Consider the following 25946-nt stretch of genomic DNA (forward strand, 5'->3'; position numbering starts at 1 on the left):
GACCAGTCTCTGGGGACCTAGACTCATATGGGGAGAAACTGGACTGGCAGTGGGCAGAACTCGAGGGCGGCTCTCTCTCAGAGGTGCTTGCAGTGATTACCGTGGAACAGTGAGAACCAGGTCCTCTTAGAGCAGGGCTGAGGATCAGCCATAGCTGTTTTCTTCACCCTGTTGATCCCTGAGGCCCTGCCCCACCAAAGCTGTGCGCAGAGACTTTTGCATATGAATGCCCTGACCCTTTGCAATCCAAAATTACCTAACTAACTGTAGCTGGGTCAGAGAGGCCCAGAACATCCAAAAAGAAGGCCCAAGGCCCCACAACAGCTTGCATTGCTTCACAGCTGGGCCTTTTCTGGGCACCTCCAAAACCCAAACAAAGAAAAGGAATCTGCAGATCTCTCCATAGCTCCTGCTGGGTAGCCTCAAGCAGAGGCTAAATTAGCACCTCCTTAGAGATCCAAGAGCCAGTATACTCAGTGGTCAGAGTAGCACCATCCAGATTACAACTCCTCAGATCCATAAGGGACACACTCAGGGGGCAGACTCAGTGAGCACCAAAGCCCCACTGAAGCAAGTCTTGCCCCATAAGAGTGTTTTCAGCACAGAAGTTCTCCCACCATAACCACAGCTGATTCTCACAGCCACTTGGCCTGGAGGTCAATTCCTCCCAGTGATACCTACAACAATCAAGGCTTAACTACAACAAGACTGTGCACACAGCCCACAAAGTGGTTCACCAAGAGTGTCCACCTCAGGTAATAGGGGAGGCTGAGCCACTGGGCCCTATAAGACACTTAGCACACAAAGCCACTCTACCAACACAGGGAAGCAGCCAAAATGCAGAGACAAAGAAAGAGGTCACAAATGACAGAAATGGAGGAAAGCAAACTACTGGATATAGAGGTCAAAACCACGGTTATAAGGTTTTTCAAGAATTTTCTAGAAACCACCGATAAATTTAGTGAGACCCTCGAAGATATGAAAAAGGACCAACTAGAAATTAAGCATACACTGACTGAAATAAAGAATATTATACAGAGTTCCAACAGCAGACTAGAGGATCAAAAGAATCAAGTAAAAGATTTGAAATGCGAAGAAGCAAAAAACGCCCAACCAGAAAAACAAAAAGAAAAAAGAATCCATAAATATGGATTCTGGGACAACTTCAAGCGTACCAACATCCAAATTATAGGGGTGCTAGAAGAAGAGAGAGAGCAAGATATTGAAAACCTATTTGAAGAAATAATGACAGAAAACTTCCCCTACCTGGTGAAAGAAATAGACTTACAAGTCCAGGATGCGCAGAGAACCCCAAACAAAAGGAATCCAAAGAGGACCACACCAAGACACATCATAATTAAAATGCCAAGGGCAAAAGACAAAGAGAGAATCTTAAAAGCAGCAAGAGAAAAACAGTCAGTTACCTACAAGGGAGTACCCATATGACTGTCAGCATATTTCTCAATAGAAACTATGCAGGCCAGAAGGGAGTGGCAAGAAATATTCAAAATTATGAATAGCAAGAACCTACAACCAAGATTACTTTATCCAGCTAAGCTATCATTCAGAATTGAAGGTCAGATAAAGAGCTTCACAGATAAGAAAAAGCTAAAGGAGTTCATCACCACCAAACCAGTATTACATGAAATGCTGAAAGGTATCCTTTAAGGAGATAAATAATTTGATGAACAGAATAAACTGGTGAATATAATAGAATAATGGACATAGAAAGGGAGTGGACTGACAATTCTTAGGGGGGAAGGTGTGTGGGGAGTGCGGGAAGAGAGTGGACAAAAATCATACACCTATGGATGAGGACAGTGGCAGGGGTAAGGGCAGAAGAAGGAGGGGAGCTATGGGGGCGAAAAAGAGGAACAACTGTAATAATCTGAACAATAAATATTTAATTAAAATTATTTAAAAAAATCATCACTGCCATCTTTCACTTATCATTAAGTAGTCATTTAATAACTAGAAATAATTTCTTAATTTAATATTTTTTCTGAACCCCAGAAAAGAACAACAAAATAAGTATGAAATAAATTTAAGAAATATGAAATTATATCTTTACTGAACCTTGTGTCTTCTGAGTCTTGGCAATTTTGTCACTGATGAAATTTCCATTAGCTATTTTGTCAAATTCATCTGAAAATGCCTGGAAACACAAAGACAGTTTTGATTACTACAATCCTTAGTAGATAGACAAATTTGATTCATCACAGTTTATAATCATGCATGCACAAATATTGATGAGAGCACAATTCTCAAAGTATTGTTATTATCATTATATATTTTTAAAGCTATAAAAATACACATATTATTTCTACAAATGCATCCCATGAAAATTATAAAAATGGGAACAAAGATATAAATATAAAAATATTGATTAAAGTGCTTTTTATTAAAATCAAGAAGAAAATACAACAGTTTAAAATCCAATAAGGAAATTGTTAAATACATTTTAGTATATCCCTGTGTTAAAATATTTAGCAGCCATTAGGAATTGCATTTTCAAAGAGTAGTTAATGGAATAGGGAAATACTCACTTTACACTATTAAATGAAAGAAGGTTAACTTTAATTATATTATTATGACACCACTTTGTAAAGTACATATATATAGAAGAAGACTAGAATGAAATATGACTAAAATAATTTATGCATTTTGCATTATTCAAAGTTTCTACAATGAATATATATTTCTTTTATATTCGGTAAGAGCAAGTAAGTTGCCAGTTGTTAAAAATATAGTGTTAAGATAAAGACAATCACAAGAACACAGATACTTCAGTTTTTAACTTCTTAATTGTACCAAAAGAGGAATGGCTAGTGGAGTAGTGCATTTTGGAGCAAGAGACTGTATTTTAGGTTTAATGAACTTATGAGTTCCATTTCTTTGCCTGGTAGTGACACTCCAAAATCATCACTATTTTGGAAAACAAGCAACAGAGAATTTTGTTGGTAAAAAAACAAAAAGTACCAAGTAACATCTTGGCTAAAAGGCTGATACAATAAAGGAAAAGGACTGGAACAGATTATAGACTGAGGGTGTCAGACTCATAGACCTCCAGAGCCCAGGCAGGAAGATACAAGTGTAAAGGTGAAGAATGTGACTCTGGAGGACTATCCAGCACCTGCCATTCAGCCACAGCAAACTGTTCAGTCAGAAACCCATACCCAATGTGTCAGAATGTTTGAAATTTTAGGTCACAGTGGACATCTGGAGTATTATGTGAAATGTTTGATTTTAAAATATTAGCAACTGATTCAACAATTTTTAAAACTAGACCAAATAAAGCACATCTAGAGGCCATGTTCAAACCATGGGCTGCTGTTTTGCAACCTCTGTTACCTCTAAACATCTCAATAAGTTTGTTGTTGTTTTTGTGTGCAAATATAACCAAAGTTTAACTGTCTTCAAAAGTCTTAAGTGAAAAAGTGTCACAGCCATGTACAGACAATCAATACTATTTCCAGTGGCAGTAAAGGTGTCTGTAGAGACTAATCCTCCTCCTGAATACTTGCAGAGGATCCTGAGCCTTTAGGAAAGGAAACAGGGCCTGGGGTTGCATAGCAATAATGAAAGTTGAAGGTTCAGGTCCATGTCATAGAACTCGCTCCCCTATTCACCCATTCAAAAACGCTCAGCACTTTCTCTCTAATTTAGTTCATTGTATGTGTATAAATCTTAGCTCCCAGAGTAATTATGATGTACAGGAGGGGAAGTATGTCCTACATACCCATCCCATGATCCACATCACCTTGTATAATGCCGGTCATAGGGGGGTTGTTCAAAAAGCATTTATTGACTAGAAATTACTATAGTTTTTCAGACCAACTAAATGCACCATATTATCTTGCTCAGGTGGTTTGGTTGTCTGAATAGAATTTAGATTAGAATTGTTTGCTTCGAAAGAACTTAAAAGTAGTATCTAGATCCAGAAAAAATTAAGAATGACCTAAAAATTCAAATGGTTCAACGATTCATGGACATCTGCTTGGTTGCTAACCTTGATCTGTTCATTTAATTCTTGCACTACCATGGAAGTTTTCAAACATTTAATGTCATTTACTCTACTGGACTTTAAGGACTTGGAGGCAGGAATAATGGCCTCTTATTAAATGCCTCTTGTTCTCCCATAATGTAGAGTCCAGCGGCTCACCCATAGCTGATGTTCAGCAAATGTGAGCTGGTCGATGGACTCTCTGACTTCTGGTACCAAATCTCCTATTCCAGGTTGTATATGCTGAGTTCATTCTTACCATATCCTTCAGTTGTATTTCATCCTTACAATCTATTTATAGGACCACAACTGTGCTTTTATATTATGTATTAGAGGCCCATTGCACAGAATTAGTGCAGGGGTGGGGTGTTCCTCAGCCCAGCCTGCACCTCTCAAAATCTGGGACCCCTTGGGGGATGTCCAACTGACAGCGGGATCGGGCCTAAACCAGCAGTCGGACATCCTTCTCTCAATCAAGGACCGCTGGCTCCTAACTGCTTGCCTGTCTTCCTGCCTGATCGCCCCTAACCACTCTGCCTGCCTGCCTGATTACCGCTAACCGCTCACGTTCCTGCCTGATCACCCCTATCAACTCAACTGCCTTCCTAATAGCCCCTAACCGCCTGCCTGCCTGTCTGATCGTTCTGAACCGCTCACCAGCCTGCCTGATTGCCCATAACCATCTCTGCCTTGGCCCCCACCACCACAGCTTCATCTGGAAGGACATGCAGAATGATGTCCGCAAGGTTGTTCGTATGTCCGGTCTAATTAGCATATTATGCTTTTATTATTAAAGATAAAAATTTCTGTGTTCATATGGAAGAAAATACTAGAGATTAAAAGAAGGTTAAGGAACATGTCAACTCCACTGCAATATATAGGCCTTGTTTTGATTCTGATTCAAACAAACAAGCTGTAAAAACAAAACATTTGTGTGACAGTTGTAAATTTGAAAATTGACTTGATAATTGATGAAATAAAGAAATGATTGTCAATTTATTTTATGTGTGAAAGAGTATTGTGGTGGTGTTACTTTTGTAAGTGAAGGAAAAGCCTTCTTTGTTTAAAAAAAATGATGTTTTTATTGACTTGAGAGAGATAAGTGAAACAGCAATGAGAGAGAAACATTGATTGTCTCCTACATGCCCCCTAAAAGAGATCGAGCCTGCAACCAAGGCATGTGCGATGACTGGGAATTAAACCTGCGACCTCTCAGTGCATGGGACAATGCTCAACCAATTGAGCCACACCAGCCAGGGCCATGGTGTTGTTACTTTTTAAATTCCAATGTCTAAAATAAATACTGACTTGTTTATGGGTAAAATGTGTATCTGGATTTGCTTCAAAATAATAGGGGGCCCTGGCAAAGTGGTTTAGTTGGTTGAAGTGTCTTCCCATACACCAGAAGGTTGTGGGTTGGGCACATACCTAGGTTTCAGGTTCAATTCCCAGTAAGTGTGTGTGCGATGTTTCTCACATCAATGTCTCTCTCTCTCTCTCTCTCTCTCTCTCTCTCTCTCTCTCTCTCTCCTCTCTCTTTCTTCCTTCCTCTCTCTCTAAAAACAAAAATCAATAAAAACATTCTCGGGTGACCATTAAAAATAAATAATTTTAAAAATAGTATGGGAAAAAGGGCAATAAATGGAGATAGAGATAAAACATATTAGCCATAGGTTGATAATTGTGAAGATGAGTGATGGTTATAAGGGAGTTTATTATACTATTTTGTTGATGTTTGTACATGTTTGAAGTTTTCCTAAATAAGAATCTAATTTTTTCTATATGCATAACTTTGCTTGAAAATTACCGTGCTTCAACTAGCCTACAGTGCTTTTTTACTTTCCTGCATGGGAAATACATGGAAGAAACAAACCATTAGACCAAGAACACATTAGTTACCATTAGGGCTCAGTTGACAAAATAACCAGAAACGAGTGAAGCTGTACCTGAATATTCCCGTGATCACTCGGGTGCAGCACAAAGCAAACCTCTTGTAAAGCTGTTGGTTGATTGTTGCTACTAAATTTGAACACTTCCGAAATGATCAATTCAGCAAAAACAGTCTTAGGAAACCCCAAATTGCCTGTTCCTATGGCTGGAAACGCAATTGAGTTTAAGGACAAGTTCTCAGTCATTTCCAAACATTTTCTGATTATGTCTTGCATGATCTGAAAAGTACAAAGCACATTCTTATAAATTTTTGCCTAGAAATGGGAGTTAGGGAAAAAAAAGAATTTAGCAACTTTGTGATCTCTGTCTACTAATTTTTGCTTTCAACAAAAAGCAGACTAAGGGCAGTCAAAAGGGAAAAGAAAAATACAGGAAAAAGAAAAGAGAATGTAAGAAACCCTTCAAAAAGGTTCACATTAACTTAGCAATGAAGAATCAAAGCAACTACTGTTCTAATCCTTCATGCTCTTCCATTCTTCATACCCTCACCTTACCTTCCTCACTAAAGATGTGCTATCTTTGCCCGGCCAGTGTGGCTCAGTGGTTGAGCATCGACCTATGAACCAGGAGGTCATGGTTCCATTCCTGGTCAAGGCACATGCCTGGATTGCAGGCTCAATCCCCAGTAGGAAGTCGTACAGGAGGCAGCCGATCAATGATTCTCTCTCATTGATGTTTCTATCTCTCTCTCCCTTTCCCTTCCTCTCTGAAATCAATTTTTTTAAAAAGATGTGCTATCTTCAATAACTCTTCACTATCTCAATAAATAGTCTTCAGGAGTAGTCAGCTATACTAAAAGAAAGGGTCATAATGATGGAACCTGCCATGAATGTGATGTTATTGCAGAAGAGAAACAGACAGGGTGCAATTATTGAAAAGAGAACAAAGGGGTACACAATTTCCTGGGAAATTTAAAACCAGACCCCACCTTGTGTGAAGATGTGTCACCATTGTTCCAGTTCGGAGCCACCACGTGAAGCACTTGGTTGCATTGCAGATTACAACCAGTGGTTTGAAGAATCGTGCCCACGTCAACAGCTATCCCTTGTCCAGCTGCGTTCAATTCCTTCTGGAGATTTGGCCCAGCTTTTGCCAAGAGGGCCTTAGAAAGGGGCCCACTATTAAGGTTGAGATCCTGAGGAATGGAGTTGACAACAACATCAGCCTAAAGACAAAACCAACAATTTGTTTCACATTCTAACAAAAAGCATTCATCAAGGATTACTGTATTTGAGCCATTGGACTTGGCACAAGGGGGACAACTAAAGATGACTTCTTCAGAGACAAATACGACCCAAGACAATGTGTTATTAGATACTTATTTAAATTACACTCCAAGACAAAAGAGAGCTGTCAAAAAGTGGGATCACTGAACGAGTCCAGAGGAAGTGCCATTGGTGGCCACTGAGTACATCCTGTGTAATGTGGGCCCTTTGGGAACAGTTGAAGCGGGCAGGGGGAGACGGGGAAATCATTCAGAAGGGGGAACACATGCATGGTAGGTGTGAGTTGTTGAGCTGATAGACAGCTTCTACAGAAAAATGGTGCAAGCCAGGCTGGCAATGTTACCGTGGGGGTAGACTGCAGAGGACCTAAAGTGCCAGGCCATCTGGACTTCCTGACAGACAGTGAGAAGCCATGGAAGCTTTTCCAGCAGGACATGTGAGCAGACTAATCAGCTGGAGTAAGACACCAAGAGAAGAGAGGAGAAGGAATGTGACTAAGTCATTTTCAAAGCTGTCCTGCATGGGTCACGGACAAGCAACACATGGCAGGTACTGTGGCATCAGAACTCAAACATCTGTGGGAGATAAAGGAATGGAAGAAATATCTTACTATTTAGTGTTCAAGATGGACAAGGAATGGAACATTCCAATGACTGACTAGGGGTCAAAAGAGTTTCTTCTTTATGTATTTGTTTTTTTAATGAGAAATTAAATCATTTTATAACATTTTTTAAACAGTGCCTGAACAGATTCCAATCTTGCCTCTACCATTTGTTAGCTGTGAGAGTTGGGCAAATTACTTAGCCCCTCTAAGTCTCATTCGTTCATCTCTTTGAGAAGAAGAATAATCCTGGAATCTACCTCATGGCATTGAATGAGAAAATGCAATGCTAAGTGCTTGGCACATACTAAGTAATCATTGTTAGCAATTATTCTTCTAATTATCATTTAAGATTATTATATAAGGAAGATGACCCACAGAATGGGAAAAAAACATTTGCAAATCATAATCTGGTAAGGGACCCAAATCCAAAATACATAAAGAACTCTTAAAATTCAGTAATAAAAAGATAACCCAATTGTCCTAGCTGGTTTGGCTCAGTGGATAGAATGTCAGCCTGTGGAGTGAAGGTCCCAGGTTCGATTCCAGTCAAGGGCACATGCCCGGGTTGCAGTCCCCATCCTCAGTAGAGGGCGTGCAGGAGGCAGCTGATCAAGGATTCTCTCTCATCATTGATGTTTGTATCTCTTTCTCCCTCTCCCTTCCTTTCTGTAATCAATAAAAATATATTTTTTAAAAAAGATAACCCAATTTAAAAGTGGACAAACAATCTGAATAGTTATTTCTCCAAAGAAGATAGGCAAATGGCCTTCCCTAGGAATCTCTCCCCAGGCCTGCCCACAATCCTCAAAGGAAGGAAGGAACATCTGGCACAGCAGGGGCTTCCAGGGCTATTTCCATTAGCTAGAGCCTGTGTTGAAGAGGTTGTTAAATATGTTTTTAAAAAAACACATGACCCCCCTGGCAGACCTACAATAACTGTCCCCACATAGTACTCAGACCACTTCCAGGTGCAGTTTCCACTTTCCTTCCCACAGCTTCTTACTGGGGCTGGGTGCTGATTGGTCCTCAGATTCAGGCCTCCAGGCTCAACCTGGTTCAATTCCACTGACAAGATTCCTGTCTGCTGTCCCCACTCTACACTCTAATTTTTGTATATCTGCTATCAGTAAATTTGATAAGAAATTAACTTCACATTTGCCCAAATATCACAGGTCTGACAGAGAGCCTTGTAATTGTAAGCCATTATTGTGGATTTTCACATTTACTGGGAACCTGGTGATCTGAATACACTTCCAGGTCCCACAGATAACTGGCCACCCTCTATCAGTAAATGCTGTGGTGAAGTAGCCCAATTTTCTAAGGAAATTTGTTTCCAGGTCACCATGGAGAACATGGGATTCTCTCCCTAATTCTCCCTTGATCCTAATCTTCCTTTGGCAACAGACTCCCTGGAGTTGCAGCACCCAGTGGGTGTTCTGTAAAAGGGACACTCACCATAGCATTCTGCACATCTGCTTTCACCAACAGGATCCTCAGACCGCCTGGGCACAGCAGCATTTGTCTGTTTCCATCAGTGTTTCTCGGACCCGGCTGGACGCCTGCTGGTACACTGGGCAGGGAAGCAGTACCAGGCTTGTTGTTTTTAAATACAGTTTTCACAGTTTCAGCAAAGGCCTCAACAGTCTTCTCAGCTAAATCCACAAGGTAAACCTCTTTCAAGGTGCATCCAGCCCAGTTATACTGGAAGGTTTCCTTGATGGCCAAAACAATGGTCTCCACACACTGAGATAAGGGAAAGCCACCGTCTCCAGAACTAATGGCAGGGATGGCTATGGATTGGTACTGGCGTTTAGCAGCCAAATGGAGACTTTTTTTCACGGCATTCTTTAACTGTAACACACACCCCAGAACATCACTGCTGTTCCACTTGGGTCCCACTGCGTGGATCACCTGGTGGTATGGGAGCTTTCCTGGTTTTGAGATGGTGGCATGGCCAGTTGGGATCTTACCCTTTTTCTTGACTATCCGGTCACAGTCTGCTTGGAGCTCAGGTCCCGCTGCCTTTGAAAGAGCAGCAGCCAGGCCCCAACTGAGACGGAGGTCCTCATTTGCGGCATTCACCACCACTTCAACAGGAAACCGTGTCAAGTCGCCTTGCTGTACAATCAGCGAGACTCCAGGGGCCAATTCTGTCCGACAGGAGCACTTCTGTCCATCATTGCCATCTCCCTCCTTCTTTCCTTCATTCTGCAGTAGTTCCACAAAACAACCAAATGACCGTACCTCACGTTTATAATACCATGGTCTATCCCGGAAGAACTGGCTGGCTCCTGGCTTATCAATACTGATGGTTTTAACACAAACTGAATCCCTGGCTTGCTTGAGGATGTTCATTCCCTCCAGGACTTCGGCCTTTGAGCCAGTTAGTAAAATGCCTTTTGGTTTGTTCCTAGCATTGAAATCTACCTGGACATTTAGCTTGTTCATCTTTATCTTTTGCAAGATTAGCTTCTTCTCTGCCTTTAAATAATCAATAACTAAGGGAGGCTTTACTTCAAGGAATCTCTCTATTTTCATGTTTTTTTCCACAAAGTCACAAAGGAAGTTATAGATGTCATTTACTTCTTTCATGCAGCCTGCAATAATGACCTCAGCTGTGGTTCCTGAAGTTAACTCATTGATCATTACAGTCTTTGAGGAGGAATTATGTTTCTTTGGCAAATTGTTAGTGATGGCTTTCCATCTCTTGCTGTTAAGAACTTCCCGGTCCTCAATGTCTATGCGCTTATAACTTAAGGCACTGACCATTTGCTTCTCAGCTTCTAAGAGGACTTCAGAAGAACAGCTGGTTAAGAAAACAGTTGTGCCCTCTAGCTCATAAACTGCAAGAATTTTCTGTGCTATCAAAAGAGACTGGGAGAGTTCTGAACAGTCAACCTGTTGCAAAAACTGCAAAACCTCTGGGGGAAGCTGAATGCTTTTCTGAACCATGGTGTACACCTTTTCCTGGACTTCACACTTTGCTTTATACACATCTATACCGAGTCCTTTAAAGCACATGTGTTGGGTGGCTCTGTCATAAAAAATCTCCATCTCTGGGTACTCCCTGCGGAGACGCTCCTGCACACCGCTGTGGCACAAAAGAGAATACTTTCTTGGAGACATGGCCACTTTCTCCTTCAGACTTTGCTCTTCTCTTTTAATTTTTTGAGTGGCCTTTTCTATTAATTCCTTGATTTGTGGCTCAGTGTTTTGTACATCCTCTGATTTCCCCACTAAGGTTACAATCCCCATACCTGTATCAAACTCAATCGAAATTCTTTCATCTTTTAAGTCATTTTTCATGATGTCCCACACTACTGGGTCCACTTTAAATGGGGTAACTTTAAATCTAGACCTGATGCCAAAGAAGGCTGTGGAAGCATCTTTCTTCCAGTTCTTGATTCTTTTTCTTCCTTGATTGGCTAAGGTGGCTGCAGGTCTGATGGTAACTTCACCATTGAGTGGGGACCATGTTAGCTCACAGTGAGAACGTCTCACTTCTTCATTTATCTCCTCAATCAGATGATTCCTCTTGTGTAAGAACTTCCATAAAGAAAGATCCAAAGATTCTTTAAATGGTGCTGGAAGCTTGATCAGAGGCTTCTCCTTTCCATACAAAGCTGTGCCCAAGGAGGTATAGTATGGGAACACGGAGAGCGGCATGTTATTGAGGTCAAGCTTCTTGGTCATGATGGTGTCTAACACTTAAAAGGAAAGAAATAAAGTAAAGTAATCCCAGAGTAATAGGTTTCAAATGAAAACAAACAAACAAAACATTCCTATTGTGGGGGGTGGGGGGCAATCCTAGTGTTTGTAGAACTTTGATGTTACAACATAGTATTAAAAGGGCAGCTCTGTTCTCAAAGTGCTCAAATATAAATTGATATGTGTTAACCCTGCACAGGTATCCCTTGTGTAATGGAGTAATTACTTTCTGGCCAAGATCACTGTATGATGAATTCTGTTATGTAAATTCCATTTTCCGTTTTTCTGTTACACTGATATATCACCACCAGGTTAAGAAATAGATATGACTTTGGTCACAAGCGTGGGGATACTATGTGCGCCAGTGTAAAGAATATTTTGGTGTTTAAAGCCAACCTTGTCTAAGAATCATGCTATGTGCTGTTTCTTGTGCTTCTCACAATCTTAGGCTTCATAGATGACTTTGATTCTATTATTATTTCTAAGGGGAGGAGCATAATAATAATTATCAGAGCTTACTAAGTGTCAGACACTATTACATATATTTAATTAATTTAGTCCTCATGACAACCCTTGAGATAGGACACACTATCATTATCATCACTATTTACAAATGATAAAACTCAGGCTAGCCCTAGCTGATTTGGCTCAGTGGATAGAGCATGGGCCTGTGGACTGAAGGGTCCCGGTTCGATTCTGGTCAAGGGCAAATGCCCGGGTTGTGGGCTTGATCAAGAGGCAGCCATTCAATGATTCTCTCTCATCATTGATGTTTCTATCTCTCTCTCTCCCTCCCTTCCGCTCTGAAATCAATAAAAATATATAAAAATAAAATTATAATCTTAAAAAAAAACACCTCAGGCTAGTAAAAATTAGATAACTCGAATAGGATCATGCAGACTGTAAATGTCTGAGCTAAGATTCAAATCAGTGTCTGTCTGAAACCAAAGCCCACACTCTTGCCCTTCTACCAGGGATTCCAAACCAAGGTCATCCTCAAAGTCATCAGAGCACAGCCCAGAGACGGATTCAGCAAGTCCTGCACCTCCCCCATCCCTGCTACAATCAGTCTCTTGCCACTTTTACTGGGACAGTCGCTAAGATGGTATATGGGCATGTGTGTGTGTGGGTGGGAGGATACTCTTCTCCCCAAAACTCATTTTGTGGTAGTTATTAGACAGGTACAAGGAGTCTAAGAAGGAAGGGAATTAGAATGGATTCCAGTAACAACTTGGATTAAAATAGCATCCTTGTGGAAAAATGTTAAAAATACCTTCACTTGTGATGATTGGGTCCTAGGCCTTGAGCCAGACATAATAAAAAGAACATGGCCTTCAGAGATCCAGACACATAGCCTCAACTTCCCCATGTGGCCCCGTACACGCTACAGCCTGGGCAGTACCAGTGACCACTAACACTGACTGAGCACCCACCATGTGCCAAGCACTTTGCAGATATAATTTCATTTAATCCTCATAATGTTCCTGCAAGGTAAGTAATAGCAGGAACTCTGTTTTACACATGAGAAAACATAGGATTTGGTGGGTTTAGTAACTTGTCCAAGATCACAAAGCTAATAAGAACCAAAGCCAGATTTGAACTTGGATCTATCTGATACAAGAACCATCAAAGAGATCTTAAATTTTCCATCCCATTTCCTCTTCTGTAAAGAAAGAGTAACCAAATCGAACCATGCAGGTTATTATGGTGATTCAGTGAGATACTATGGCAGAAAACAGCAAAAAATCTCACGTGTAATAGGTGTTTCATAAGGGTTCCCTTCCTGAAGATTTTGTGAATCAGATTTGGGGGAATGGAACCAAATAATTTCAGAGTGAAGTACCTAACATTCATCTCAAATAATCTACATATAAAACAATACTGCTGAATAAATTCTGTTCTTAACCCATCTTTATCTACACTTTGCCTCATTATTGGTAACCCACCGTAAGTGGTGAAATATCCCACAAGAAAAATTCATGTTATAGGTGAACGGGAAACGGGAAAAGTGGAGAACTTAAAAGCATTGATTATGGGCCCAGACTGCCAAGGTTCAAGTCCTGCCTCTGTCACTCACTAGCTGTGGAACCTTGGTCAAGTGATTTGACCTTTCTGTACCTCAGTTTCTTCATTTGTAAAATAAGGATTACAATAATAGCAAAGCCTGTAAAGCAATGTCTATAAGTCCACTTTGTAGCACTCTGTAGAGCTCCTCAAATGTCCAGAGTGAGAAAGGGAAAGTCAGTGTATCTGAGACCCTGGAAAACAGGGAATGTGCAAGGTTAAAGAGGAGGCATGACCAACATAGTCAGATGGTACAAAGATGTCAAGTGAAATGGAACCTTTGAGAGGATCCTACTGTTCACAGGTGTAGCTCGGGTATAAAATAAACCTCAAGAGACTTGGGAAGAATGCGGCTGGCAGGACTGAGGTGAGGGGGAGAGTGTGAGTGAGTGAGTGAGGGGGTATGTGGACATGTGTGCTGTGTGTGTGAGTGAGTGAGGGATAGTCAGACACTGCAGGAGAATCAGGAGCTAGCAGACCAGGCTCTCTTGGACAGGGAGCCCCTGGCATTGATGCAGGCACTCCCTGGGCTACCAGGCTCAGGCACAGAGCTTATGCCATCTTCAAGGGGGAGCGGCCTCCTCTAGGAACTCAACATCACCATCACCCAGACTGGCCTTGGACACTGCCTGGGACCCTGCAGTCACAAAAGCCAAAATCCTGCTGCCCTGCCCACAGACCTGCAGACCCTAGGACATCCACCTCCTAGGACACATGGTTCCCGCAGCAAAAACTCAGACTTTACCATCCCCGGATGATGGCCCATAGATACGGTGGTTGTGCTGCTTCAGTGTGCAGGTCCCCCGAGTCTGCCACCCAAGCAGGCAGCCCCCAGGTGCCTCTGTGAGCCGCCACTGGGTGCACAAGCATATCTAACAAAGAGCACAAGGCCCCTGCAGCAGTAAGTGGGACTTCCCCCTCCCTGGCAGCTGACCTCCAGACACCCCAGTTGCACTGAACCAGTGCGCAGGCTCCCCTGAGTCTGCTGCCCTGGCAGGAAGTCCCAGGGTGCCTCTGTGAACCTCCACTGGGTGTGTGCATATCCAACTAAGGACACACAGCGCCTGCAACAAAACTGGCACCTCCCCCTCCCTGGCTAATGACCTCTGAACACAGTGGTCATGCTGCTCCAGCATGCGGGGCCCCTCTATGAGCTGCCACTGGGCACATGCCTCTCCAACCAAGGGTGCAAAGTTCCCTTAGCAGGATCCATGACTCCCCCCTCCTGGCTGCCTGCTTTTGGACACCTTGGTGAGTTACTGAGGACTCCCCACACTGTTCCAGCCACAGACTATGAGACTCCCACATCCGCAGCTGCTGGCTCCTGACCCCCTCATGACTCACAGAGGGAAATCACCTTGGCCAGAGTCCCACTGCCTCTACTGCAGAGTACGGGACAGCTGCCCCCCACCGTCAAGGGCTCTGAGATCCTCATAGTGAGTTGCAGAGTGAGATTACCCAAGCAAGAGTCACACAACAATGGCCAAAGTCATAGTACTTGAGCCTCAGGCCCTGAAACCCCTTCCTCCCAGGCTGTGGACTCCAGGAACTCACAGTGAACACATTCCAGTGAGACCTCAGGCAACCCTTTTCACAAGAGCTGGAACCACAATCACATCCACAACAGCTTGCACAATAAAGCTGGAGGTGAGTCACATTGCCAGACAATACATGGCTAGACTTCATTCATGAACCAGAAACTAACATTCAAGACCCAAGTACATCAGGAGAACCCAAATAGCTCAAGTAGGGAGCTACACTAGATCACCAAGCCCAGGGAATTTGAGATTTTGCAACACTTGGTCCCGAAAATCATCAACAACATAGCACCACCCTCAAAAGAACCTGGGTAGCAAAGTAGTTGGATCTAAGACATAGAAACAATTAAATCGTTACAGCAAAAAATGGGGAGACAAAAAAAAACAATCTGCAAAGGAAAGAAAAAGAGAAATCACCAGAGGAGGAATTATATGAAGTGGAGACAAGTAACTTGTCAGAGAAAAAAAGCAGAGTAATGGTTTTAAGGATTCTTAAAAGTCTGGATGACAAATACACACAACTCAATAAGAATTATAAGGAACTGAATGAGAATGTCATCAACATGAAAAGGAATCAAGAGGAAATGAAGAATGAAATCGCCACAATAAAGCAAACAATGGAAGGCTTCAACAGTAGACTAGAAGAAGTGGAGTACTGCATCAGTAAGTTAGAAGACGAGGTAGAAAAAAACACACAAACACAGCAGCAACTGGAAAGAAAACCTAAAAAGCAGGAGGAGAGTCTAAGACAGCTTTTGGACAACATGAAATGAACAACATACACATAATATGATTGCCAGATTAAGCGGAAGCAGAGCAAGGAATAGAAAACCTGTTTGAAGAAATAATGACAGAAAACTTCCCTGATGTTGGGAATAAAAAAGCCACACAATTCCAAGAAGCACCTAGACCCCCAAACAAGATGAACCCAAAAAGACTGACACCAAGACACATCATAATTAAACTGGGAAACATCAACAACAAAGTAAGAATTCCAAAGGCTGCCAGAGAGAGACAGAAAGTTACCAGCAAGGGATCTCCCATTAGAATAGCAACTTATTTCTCAACAGAAACACATCAGACCATAAGGGAATGGAATGAAATATACAAAGTGATGCAAAGCAAGGGACTGAATCCAAGAATACTATACCCAGCAAGGCTATCAATGAAAATTTAAGGTGAAATCAGGAACTTCACAGACAATAAAGGACTAAGAGAGTTTATTACCACCAAGCCAGTAATGCAAGAATAGCTAAAAGGACTGCTATAGAAAGGAGAAATAGAAAGGGAAGAAGGAACACATGCATAAAGAATAAAAATGGCGCCGAGACCGGTTTGGCTCAGTGGATAGAGCGTCGGCCTGCGGACTGAAGGGTTCTGGGTTCGATTCCGGTCAAGGGTATGTACCTGGGTTGCGGGCACATCCCCAGTGGGAGATGTGCAGGAGGCAGCTGATCGATGTTTCTCTCTCATCAATGTTTTTAACTCTCTATCTCTCTCCCTTCCTCTCTGTAAAAAATCAATAAAATATATTTTTTTAAAAAAGAATAAAAATGGCGACTAACAATTACCTATCAATAACAACCTCAAATGTAACTGGATTAAATTCTCGAATCAAAAGATATAGGGTAGCTGAATGGATAAGAAAACATAACCCACATATTTTCTGTCCATAAGAACCAAGGACTCACACAGACTGATAGTGAAGGGATGGAAAAAAACTTATTCAGGCAAATGGATATCAGAAAAAAGCTGGGGTAGCAATATTTATATCTGACAAAATAGACCTCAAAGTGAAGGCCATAATAAGGGATAAGAAGGGCCATTTCATAATACTAAAGGGAGCAATTCAACAATAGGACATAACTCTGATAAACATATATGCACCCAATACAGGAACACTCAAATACATTAAAAAAAAAATTTCTGGAAAATATCAAGGGAGAGATCGACAGCAATACAATCATAGTAGGGGACTTTAGTACCCCATTGACATCACTGGATAAATCCTCTAAAGAAAAAATCAGCAAAGAAACAGAAATCCTAAATGACTCACTAGATCAGATGGACTTAATTGATATCTTCAGAACATTTCACCCCAATGCTACAGAATATATATTCTTCTCAAGTGCACATGGGACATTTTCAAAGATAGACCACATATTAGGACACAGAAAAACTCTCTTCAAAGTCAAGAAAATAGAAATCATAACAAGCATCTTCTCAGATCACAAAGGCAGAAAATTAGAAATCAATTACAATAAAAACAGTGAAAAAAAGCAAACACTTGGACACTAAATAGCATCCTATTAAACAATGATTGGGTCATAAAGAGATCACAGAAGAAATAAAAAGCATCCTAGAAACAAATGGCAATGAAAACACAACAATCCCAAATCTATGGGACACAGTGAAAGCAGTCCTGAGAGGGATGTTCATAGCTCTACAAGCCTACCTCAAAAAAACAAGAAAAAATGGTAATAAATTATCTAACCCTGTCACTTTAAGAATTAGAAATAGAGCAACAAGAAAGGCCCAGAGTAAGCAGAAGGAAGGAAATTATAAACATCAGAACAGAAATAAACAACATAGAGACCAAAAAAAAAAAAAAATACAAAAGATCAATGAAACTAAGAACTGGTTCTTTGAAAGAATAACCAAGATTGATGAAACTCTAGCCAGGTTCCCAAAGAAACAGAGACAGAAGACACAAATAAACAAAATCAGAAATGAAAGAGGTGAAGTAACAACCCAACAGACATATAAAGGTTTGTAAAAAAAAAAAAAAAAAACTACAAACAACTCTACTCCAACAAACTGGACAACCTCGACAAAATGGACACATTCCTAGAAAAATACAAGCTTCCAAAACTCAATCAGAAAGAATCAAAAAACCTCAATAATTGAAACAGTAATTTAAAAAAAAAAACCCGCCAGCAAACAAAAGCCCAGGAACAAATGGCTTCACAGGGGAGTATTATCAAACATTTAAAGAAGAACTAAAGCCTATCCTTCTCAGACTATTCTAAAAAATTCAAGGGGAAGGCCACTTTCAAGTTCTTTCTACCAAACCAGCATTACCCTAATCCAAAAACCAGTAAAGACACTACAAAGAAAGACAATTACAGGCCATTATCCCTGATGAACATAGATGTTGAAATCCTCAACAAAATTCTAGTAAATCGGATCCAGCAGGATCATACACCATGACCAAGTGGGATTTATTCCGGGGATGCAAGACTGGTACAATATCCACAAATCAATAAACATGATACATCATATAAAAAAATTGAGAAACAAAAATTACATAGTCATATCAATTGATGCCGAAAAAGCTTTTGACAAAATCCAACACCCTTTCTTGATAAAAACCCTCAGCAAAGTGTGAATAGAGGGATCATACCTCAACATAATAAAAGCCTTATATGAAAAACCTACAGGCAACATCATACTCAATGGGCAAAAACTAAAATCATTTCCCCTAAGAACAGGAACAAGACAGGGATGCCCACTCTCAACACTCCTGTTTGACATAGTACTGGAAGTGCTAGACATTGTGATCAGACAAGAAAAAGAAATAAAAGGCATCCAAATTGGAAAAGGATAAGTAAAATTGTCATTATTCACAGATGACATGATATTGTACATTGAAAACCCTAAAGACTCTATCAAAAAACTACTAGACTTAATAAATGAATTCAGCAATTTAGCAGGATACAACATTAATGCTCAGAATCTATGGCTTTTTTTATACACCAATAATGAATTCACAGAAAGAGAAACTAAAAAAACAATCACATTTTCCATTGCAACAAAAATTAAGATACCTTGGAATAAATTTAACCAAGAAGGTAAAGGCCCTATGCTCAGGAAATTACAGGATGCGGAAAAAAGAGGTAGAGGAAGACATAAACAAATGGAAGAATATACCGTGTTCATGAACTGGTAGAATCAACATCATTAAAATGTCCATAATACCTGAAGTAATCTATAGATTCAATGCAATCCCCATTAAAATACCAATCTTATACTTCAAAGACCTAGAACAAACTCTCCAAAATTTCATCTGGAATTTAAAAAAACAAACACCTCAAATAGCTACAGTAATCTTGAGAAAGAAAAACAATGTTGGAGGGATCAAAATACCAGATATCAAGCTATCTTAAAAAGCCACTGTTCTCAAAACTGCCTGGTACTGGCACGAGAACAGGCATATAGACCAATGGATAAGAACAGAGAACCCAGAAATAGACCCAAGCCATTATGCTCAATTAATATTTGACAAAAGAGGCAAGAGCATACAATGGAGTCAAGACAGTCTCTTCAATAAATGGTGTTGAAAAAACTGGACAGATACATGCAAAAAAATGAAACTAGATCACCAACTTACACAAAAATAAACTCAAAATGTATAAAGGACTTAAACGTAAGATGAAAAACCATGAAAATCTTAGAAGGAGACAAAGGCAGCAAAATAGCAGACATGTCATAATAATATCTTTACCAATAGCAGATATGTCATAGCAATATCTTTACAAATACAGCTCCTAAGGCAATGGAAATGAAGAGAAAATAAACCAATGGGACCACATCAAAATATAAAGCTTCTGCACAGCAAAAGAAACCATCAACAAAATAAGAAAGCCCAATGCATGGGAGAACATATTTGCCAATGTTATTTCTGATAAGGGTTTAAAATTTATAGGGAACTCATACAACTTAACAAAAGGAAGATAAACAATCCAATCAAAAAATGGGCAAAGGACCTAAATAGACACCTTTCAAAAGAGGACATTCAGAAAGCCAAGAGACATATGAAAACATGCTCAAAGTCACTAATCATCCGAGAGATGCCAATCAAAACAACAATGAGGTACCATCTCACACCTGTCAGAATGGCTATCATCAACAAATCAACAAACGACAAGTGCTGGCAAGGATGCCAAGCAAAAGGAACCCTTGTGCGCTGCTGGTGGGAATGCAGACTGGTGCAGCCACTGTGGAAAACAGTATGGAGTTTCCTCAAAAAATTAAAAATGGAACTGCCATTTGACCCAGTGATCCCACTTCTAGGAATATATCCCAAGAAAACAGAAACACCAATCCAAAAGCATATATGCACCCCTATGTTCATAGCAGCACAATTTACAATAGCTAAGATTTAGAAACAGCCCAAGTGCCCATCAGCAGACTAGTGGATTAGAAAACTATGGTACATCTACACAATGGAATACTATGCTGCTGTAAAAAAGAAGGAATTCTTACCATTTTCAACAGCATGGATGGAACTGGAGAGCATTATGCTAAGTGAAATAAGCCAGTCCGTGAAATAAAAATACCACATGATCTCACTCACTTATGGTTAATAGAGACCATTATAAACTGATGAACAAAAATAGATACAGAGGCAGAGCAGCATTAAACAGACTGTCAAACTACAGCAGGAAGGTTGGGGAGGCTTGGGGGGCGGGTAAGTGATCAACTAAAGGACTTGTATGCATACATATAAGCATAAGCAATGGACACAAGACACTGGGGGGTAGGGGAGGCTGGGGGAAGGTCAAGAGGGGGAAAGGAGATAAATGTACTACTCTTTGTAATAATTTAAGCAATAAAGAATTTTTAAAAAAAGAAAACTGTGGTACATCTACACAATGGAATACTATGCTGCTATTAAAAAGGAATTCTTATCATTTGCAACAGCCTGGATGGGACTGGAGACCATTATGCCAAGGAAAATAAGCCAGTCAGAGAAAGATAAATATCACATGATCTCACTCATTTGTGGCATATAATGAACAACATAAACTGATGAACAAAAATAGATGCAGAGAGAAAAACCAAGATGGCGGCATAGGTAAACAGCGGAGATTGCTGCCATGCACAACCACTTCAAAAATACCACTAAAAGACGGAACGGACATCATCCAGAACCACAGGAAGTCTGGCTGAGTGGAAATTCTACAACTAGAAGGAAAGAGAAAAGCACACTAAGACTCAGAGGAGGTGTGTTGCAGAAGTAAAATACAGAGATACAGAGGCGCATGCGGAGAGGGCTGGCGGCTGAGGACACGGTTGTCTTTTTCAATTGGGAGGGAGTCTCAAGCTCTGAGCTCCAGTTCCCGGTGAGTCTCTGGGGACCCAGACTCATACAGGAAAAACTGGACTGTCTGGCATCAGTTGGAACTTGAGGGCAGCTTTCTCTCGGAGGTGCTTGCAGCGATTGCCGGGATACTGAGAAGCAGGGCCTCTGAGGGCAGAACTGAGAGCAGCCATAACTGCTCGCTCCACCCTGTTGATCCACTGGGACCCCGCCCCACCCAAGCCGTGCACGGAGGTTTTGGCATATGAAAGGCCTGGCCTTTGCCATCTGATACTTACCTAACAAACTGCAGCTGGCCCAAGGCCCCAGGGTAACTTGCATTGCATCACAGCTGGCTACTGCTGGGTAGCCTCAGGCAGAGGCTAGATTAGCACCTCCTTAGAGATCCAGGAGCCAGTGTGCCCAGTGGTCAGAGTGGGACCATCCAGATTGCAGCCCCTCGGATCCATAAAGGACACACTCAGGTGGCAGACTCAGTGAGCACCAAAGCCCCATTGAAGCAAGTCTTGCCCTGGAGGGGTGTCTCCAGCACAGAAGTTCTCCCACTGCAAACACAGCTGATTCTCACAGCCAACTGCCCTGGAGGTCAATCCCTCCCAGTGTTACCTACAACAATCAAGGCTTAACTACAACAAGACTGTGCACAAAGCCCACAAGGGGGTGCACCAAGAGTATCTATCTCAGGTAATTGGGGAGGCTGAGCCACTGGGCCCTATAGGACACCTAGCACAGAAATCCACTCTATCGACACAGCGAAGCATAAAAAAATGCAGAGACAGCCGAAACCGGTTTGGCTCAGTGGATAGAGCATCGGCCTGCGGACTGAAAGGTCCCGGGTTCGATTCTGGTCAAGGGCATGTACCTTGGTTGCGGGCACATCCCCAGTGGGAAATGTGCATGAGGCGGCTGATCGATGTTTCTCTCCCATTGATGTTTCTAACTCTCTATCTCTCTCCCTTCCTCTCTGTAAAAAAAATCAATAAAATATATATTTTTTTAAAAATGCAGAGAAAAAGAAACAGGACACAAATGACAGAAATGGAGGAAAGCAAACTACTGGATATAGAGTTCAAAACCACACTTTTAAGGTTTTTCAAGAATTTTCTAGAAACTGCCGGTAAACTTAATGAGACCCTCAAGAAATCTAATGAGACCTTCAAGGTTGTGATAAAGGACCAACTAGCAATTAAGCATTCACTGACTGAAATAAAGAATATTATACAGACTCCCAACAGCAGACTAGAGGATCACAAGAATCACGTCAAAGATTTGAAATATGAAGAAGCAAAAAACACCCAACCAGAAAAGCAAAATGAAAAAAGAATCCAAAAATACGAAGATAGTGTAAGGAGCCTCTGGGACAGCTTCAAGCGTACCAACATCCGAATTATAGGGGTGCCAGAAGAAGAGAGAGAGCAAGATATTGAAAACCTATTTGAAGAAATAATGACAGAAAACTTCCCCTACCTGGTGAAAGAAATAGACTTACAAGTCCAGGAAGCGCATAGAACCCCAAACAAAAGGAATCCAAAGAGGACCACACCAAGACACATCATAATTAAAATTCCAAGAGCAAAAGACAAAGAGAGAATCTTAAAAGCAGCAAGAGAAAGACTGTCGGTTACCTACAAGGGAGTACCCATACGATTGTCAGCTGATTTCTCAACAGAAACTATGCAGGCCAGAAGGGAGTGGCAAGAAATATTCAAAGTGATGAATGCCAAGAACCTACAACCAAGATTACTTTATCCAGCAAAGCTATCATTCAGAAATGAAGGTCAGGTAAAGAGCTTCACAGATAAGAAAAAGCTAAAGGAGTTCATCACCACCAAACCAGTATTATATGAAATGCTAAAAGGTATCCTTTAAGAAGAGGAAGAAGAAGAAAAAGTAAAGATACAAACTATGAACAACAAATACACATCTATCAACAAGTAAATCCAAAAATCAAGTGAATAAATAATCTGATGAACAGAATAAACTGGTCATTATAATAGAATCAGGGTCATAGAAAGCGAGTGGACTGATTATTCTTGTGGGGAAAGGGGTGTGGGAAGAGACTGAACAAAAATCGTGCACCTATGGAAGAGGACAGTGGGGGGGGGGGGTTGAGGGCGGAGGGTGGGGGGGAAATGGGTGGAGGGGAGCTATGGGGGGAAAAGAGGAAGAACTGTAATAATCTGAACAATAAAGATTTAATTTAAGAAAAACAGATGCAGAGACAGAGAGGCATCAAACAGATGGTCAAACTTTAGTGGGAAGGCGGGGGGATGGAGGAAAGAGATCAACCAACGGACCTGTATGCATGCATATAAGCATAACCAATAGACACAGACACTAGCAGGGTGAGAGCATGTGCTGGGGGGTGGGGTAGGTAGGGGGAGATGAATGGGGGGGAAAAGAGACATATGTAATACTATATGTAACACTTAAAACAATAAAAAATTTTAAAAATAAGATAAGCCTCAATTAAATACTTCCTATTATTAGTGGTACCCAAGTAACTAGGCATTCTGAAGACACACCCAACTGCCCCATGTCCTCAATTTGTTCAAAAGCCCCAAAGTTGTCACCTCCCACCACTGGCTGGGAGCCAAATTCTAGAGTGGACAGCTTTATGTAGCTCTACCTTTGCCCAAGGAACACTAGGTCTTTCATTCTATTTTAAGCTAAAACATACCTTCACACCACCTTCTCCAACTTATAAAAGCTGAAGAAGGTTCTTCCAAGCGCCCCATGAAGCAATTTATCTTAAGTGGGTGTTATATCACATGATCCTATCTCATGCTCCCCCATTTAATCCCAAACACGATGTTTCTTCTTTCACTAGGAAGTCAGGTTCACTAATTCCTCAGCCTTGACCTCTGAACATGAATGGAATCTCCAAGCCGGCTTTGCAAGTGTCTCAGAGAACTGGCAATTTATGTCTATAAAACCCTCAGGAGTGCTTCCCTGAGGTTCAGCTGGACATGGTTTTCACAGGGTCACTGCACCCACTGATCATGTGAAATCACCCCCATTAACTTCTGAATGATGACCCTGACAGGTGAAAGGGGACGAAGTGACACTTTTTAGGAGCATATGCGTTTCTGAGTATTTCTTTATCTAAAATTGTTGAAATTAACTTGAGAATTTCTGCCAAGTGTACAGATAAAAAGCAGATAATCTCTTTTTTAACACAGTATTTCCAGGATTCTAAGAATTATATATTTTTTAGTTATCATAGGTAGAGACTTATAAGAAAAACTTTATATCTTTCAACAAAGTGACATTACTTCTTTAATGTTTGAGTCAGTCACTGGACACATTAAGTATCATATCCCAGATGAACAGAATTCCTAACTGGATTACCAAGGAAATATATGAATAAAAATAAAATACATCAGAATTTAACGGATAACTATAATAATAAGATCTGTTAACATATTTAAATTATGCCAGGTAAGATGTACAAAATCAGGCTAATAGACATTACCTTTTCTGTCAAAAAATTCTATCAGAGCTGAACTCTCTTCAAGAAAACATTCAATACTGACAATTCTTCCCCCTCCATTTTGAGGATTTTCAAATAAACATTTCAAATTATAGGAGTCAACATCAGGTGGCAGGTTTTCAACCCTGATTGTTTTTGTCGCTTCCAGAAGTCTTGGAGAAAGCTGAAGTTGTGTCACTGAATGGTGCATGACACAATCTTCAACAAATTTCATGGCATCTGCAAACCAAAATTAATCAATCAGAAAATTATCCTATCTAATAATAGACAAACATGATAATTGACCGTACCTTTGCTACGCCTCCCATGGGCTAATCAGCATTATATGCAATTTAACCACCAACAAATATGGTGGCTAATTTGCATACTGCAGGCAGGGTGGGACAGCACAGCCACCAGCACGAGAGCCACTATCCAGGCCCCCATGTGCAACCCCAGAAGCCACCTGCCTGCCACCCATGATGGGATCCGATCCCGGTCCGCAGGCTGGCCCCAGAAGCCCCAGAAGCCGCCCAGAAGCCAGTGATCAGGGGAAGATGGGGGTCCCCTGCCCAGGCCTGACTTGTGTGCGGAGGCCTCAGGACTGGGCAATGGGCCAATCTAGCGATTGGAGGGTGATGGTGGTCGACGCCTCTGGCTGAGGCGTCAGGCCTGGGCGAGGGTGGAACCAGTAATCGGGGGGAGATGAGGGTCCCCTGCCCAGGCCTGACACCTCTGGCGGAGGCGTCAGGCCTGGGAAAGAGGCCGATCCTACAATCAGAGGGTGATGGGGGTCGACGCCTCTGGCCGATGCATCAGGCCAGGGCAGGGGGCAGAGCCGGCAATCGGATGGGTCTGGGGGTCCCCTGCCCAGGCCTGACACCTGGGCCAGAGACATAAGGCCTGGGTGGGGGGTGGAGCCAGTGATCGGTGGGAGATGGGGGTCCCCTGCCCAGGCCTGGCACCTCTGGCTGAGGCGTCAGGCCTGGGCAGGGGGCGGAGCCGGCAATCGGAGGGGTCTGGGGGGTCCCCTGCCCAGGCCTGATGCCTCTGGCTGAGGTGTCAGGCCTGGGCGAGGGGTCGATACGGTGATTGGAGGGTGAAGGGGGTCGACACCTCTGGCCAAGGCGTCAGGCCTGGGCAAGGGGCCAATCTGGCGATCAGAGGGAGATGGGGGTCCCTGTCCAGGCCTGAAGCCTGGGCCAGAGGCGTCAGGCCTGGGCAGGGGGTGGAGCAGGCAATTTATTTGCCAAAAATTCCCAGTCTCTGAACAATGAT

The 25946-nt window shown here is 41.7% G+C and overlaps 1 protein-coding gene across 2 annotated transcripts in view; it reads right to left on the reverse strand.

The window, feature by feature from the left end:
• The window catches only part of LOC102426509 (poly [ADP-ribose] polymerase 14-like), a 66766-nt gene that overhangs the window by 33364 nt on the left and 7456 nt on the right, over positions 1-25946 (reverse strand). The window contains exons 4-8 of one of the 2 annotated variants that reach the window (XM_023757356.1): positions 24672-24908; positions 9239-11490; positions 6882-7118; positions 5950-6171; positions 2077-2155 (exon numbers count right to left, since the gene is read on the reverse strand). In XM_023757356.1, the coding sequence (XP_023613124.1) occupies positions 2077-2155; positions 5950-6171; positions 6882-7118; positions 9239-11490; positions 24672-24908 (3027 nt within the window). The remainder of the gene's footprint in view (positions 1-2076; positions 2156-5949; positions 6172-6881; positions 7119-9238; positions 11491-24671; positions 24909-25946) is intronic. The other variant, XM_023757357.1, reaches the window with a different exon arrangement.

Source organism: Myotis lucifugus, unplaced genomic scaffold (assembly GCF_000147115.1).
Source record: "Myotis lucifugus unplaced genomic scaffold, Myoluc2.0 scaffold_105, whole genome shotgun sequence".
NCBI classification, from domain to species: Eukaryota; Metazoa; Chordata; class Mammalia; order Chiroptera; family Vespertilionidae; genus Myotis; species Myotis lucifugus.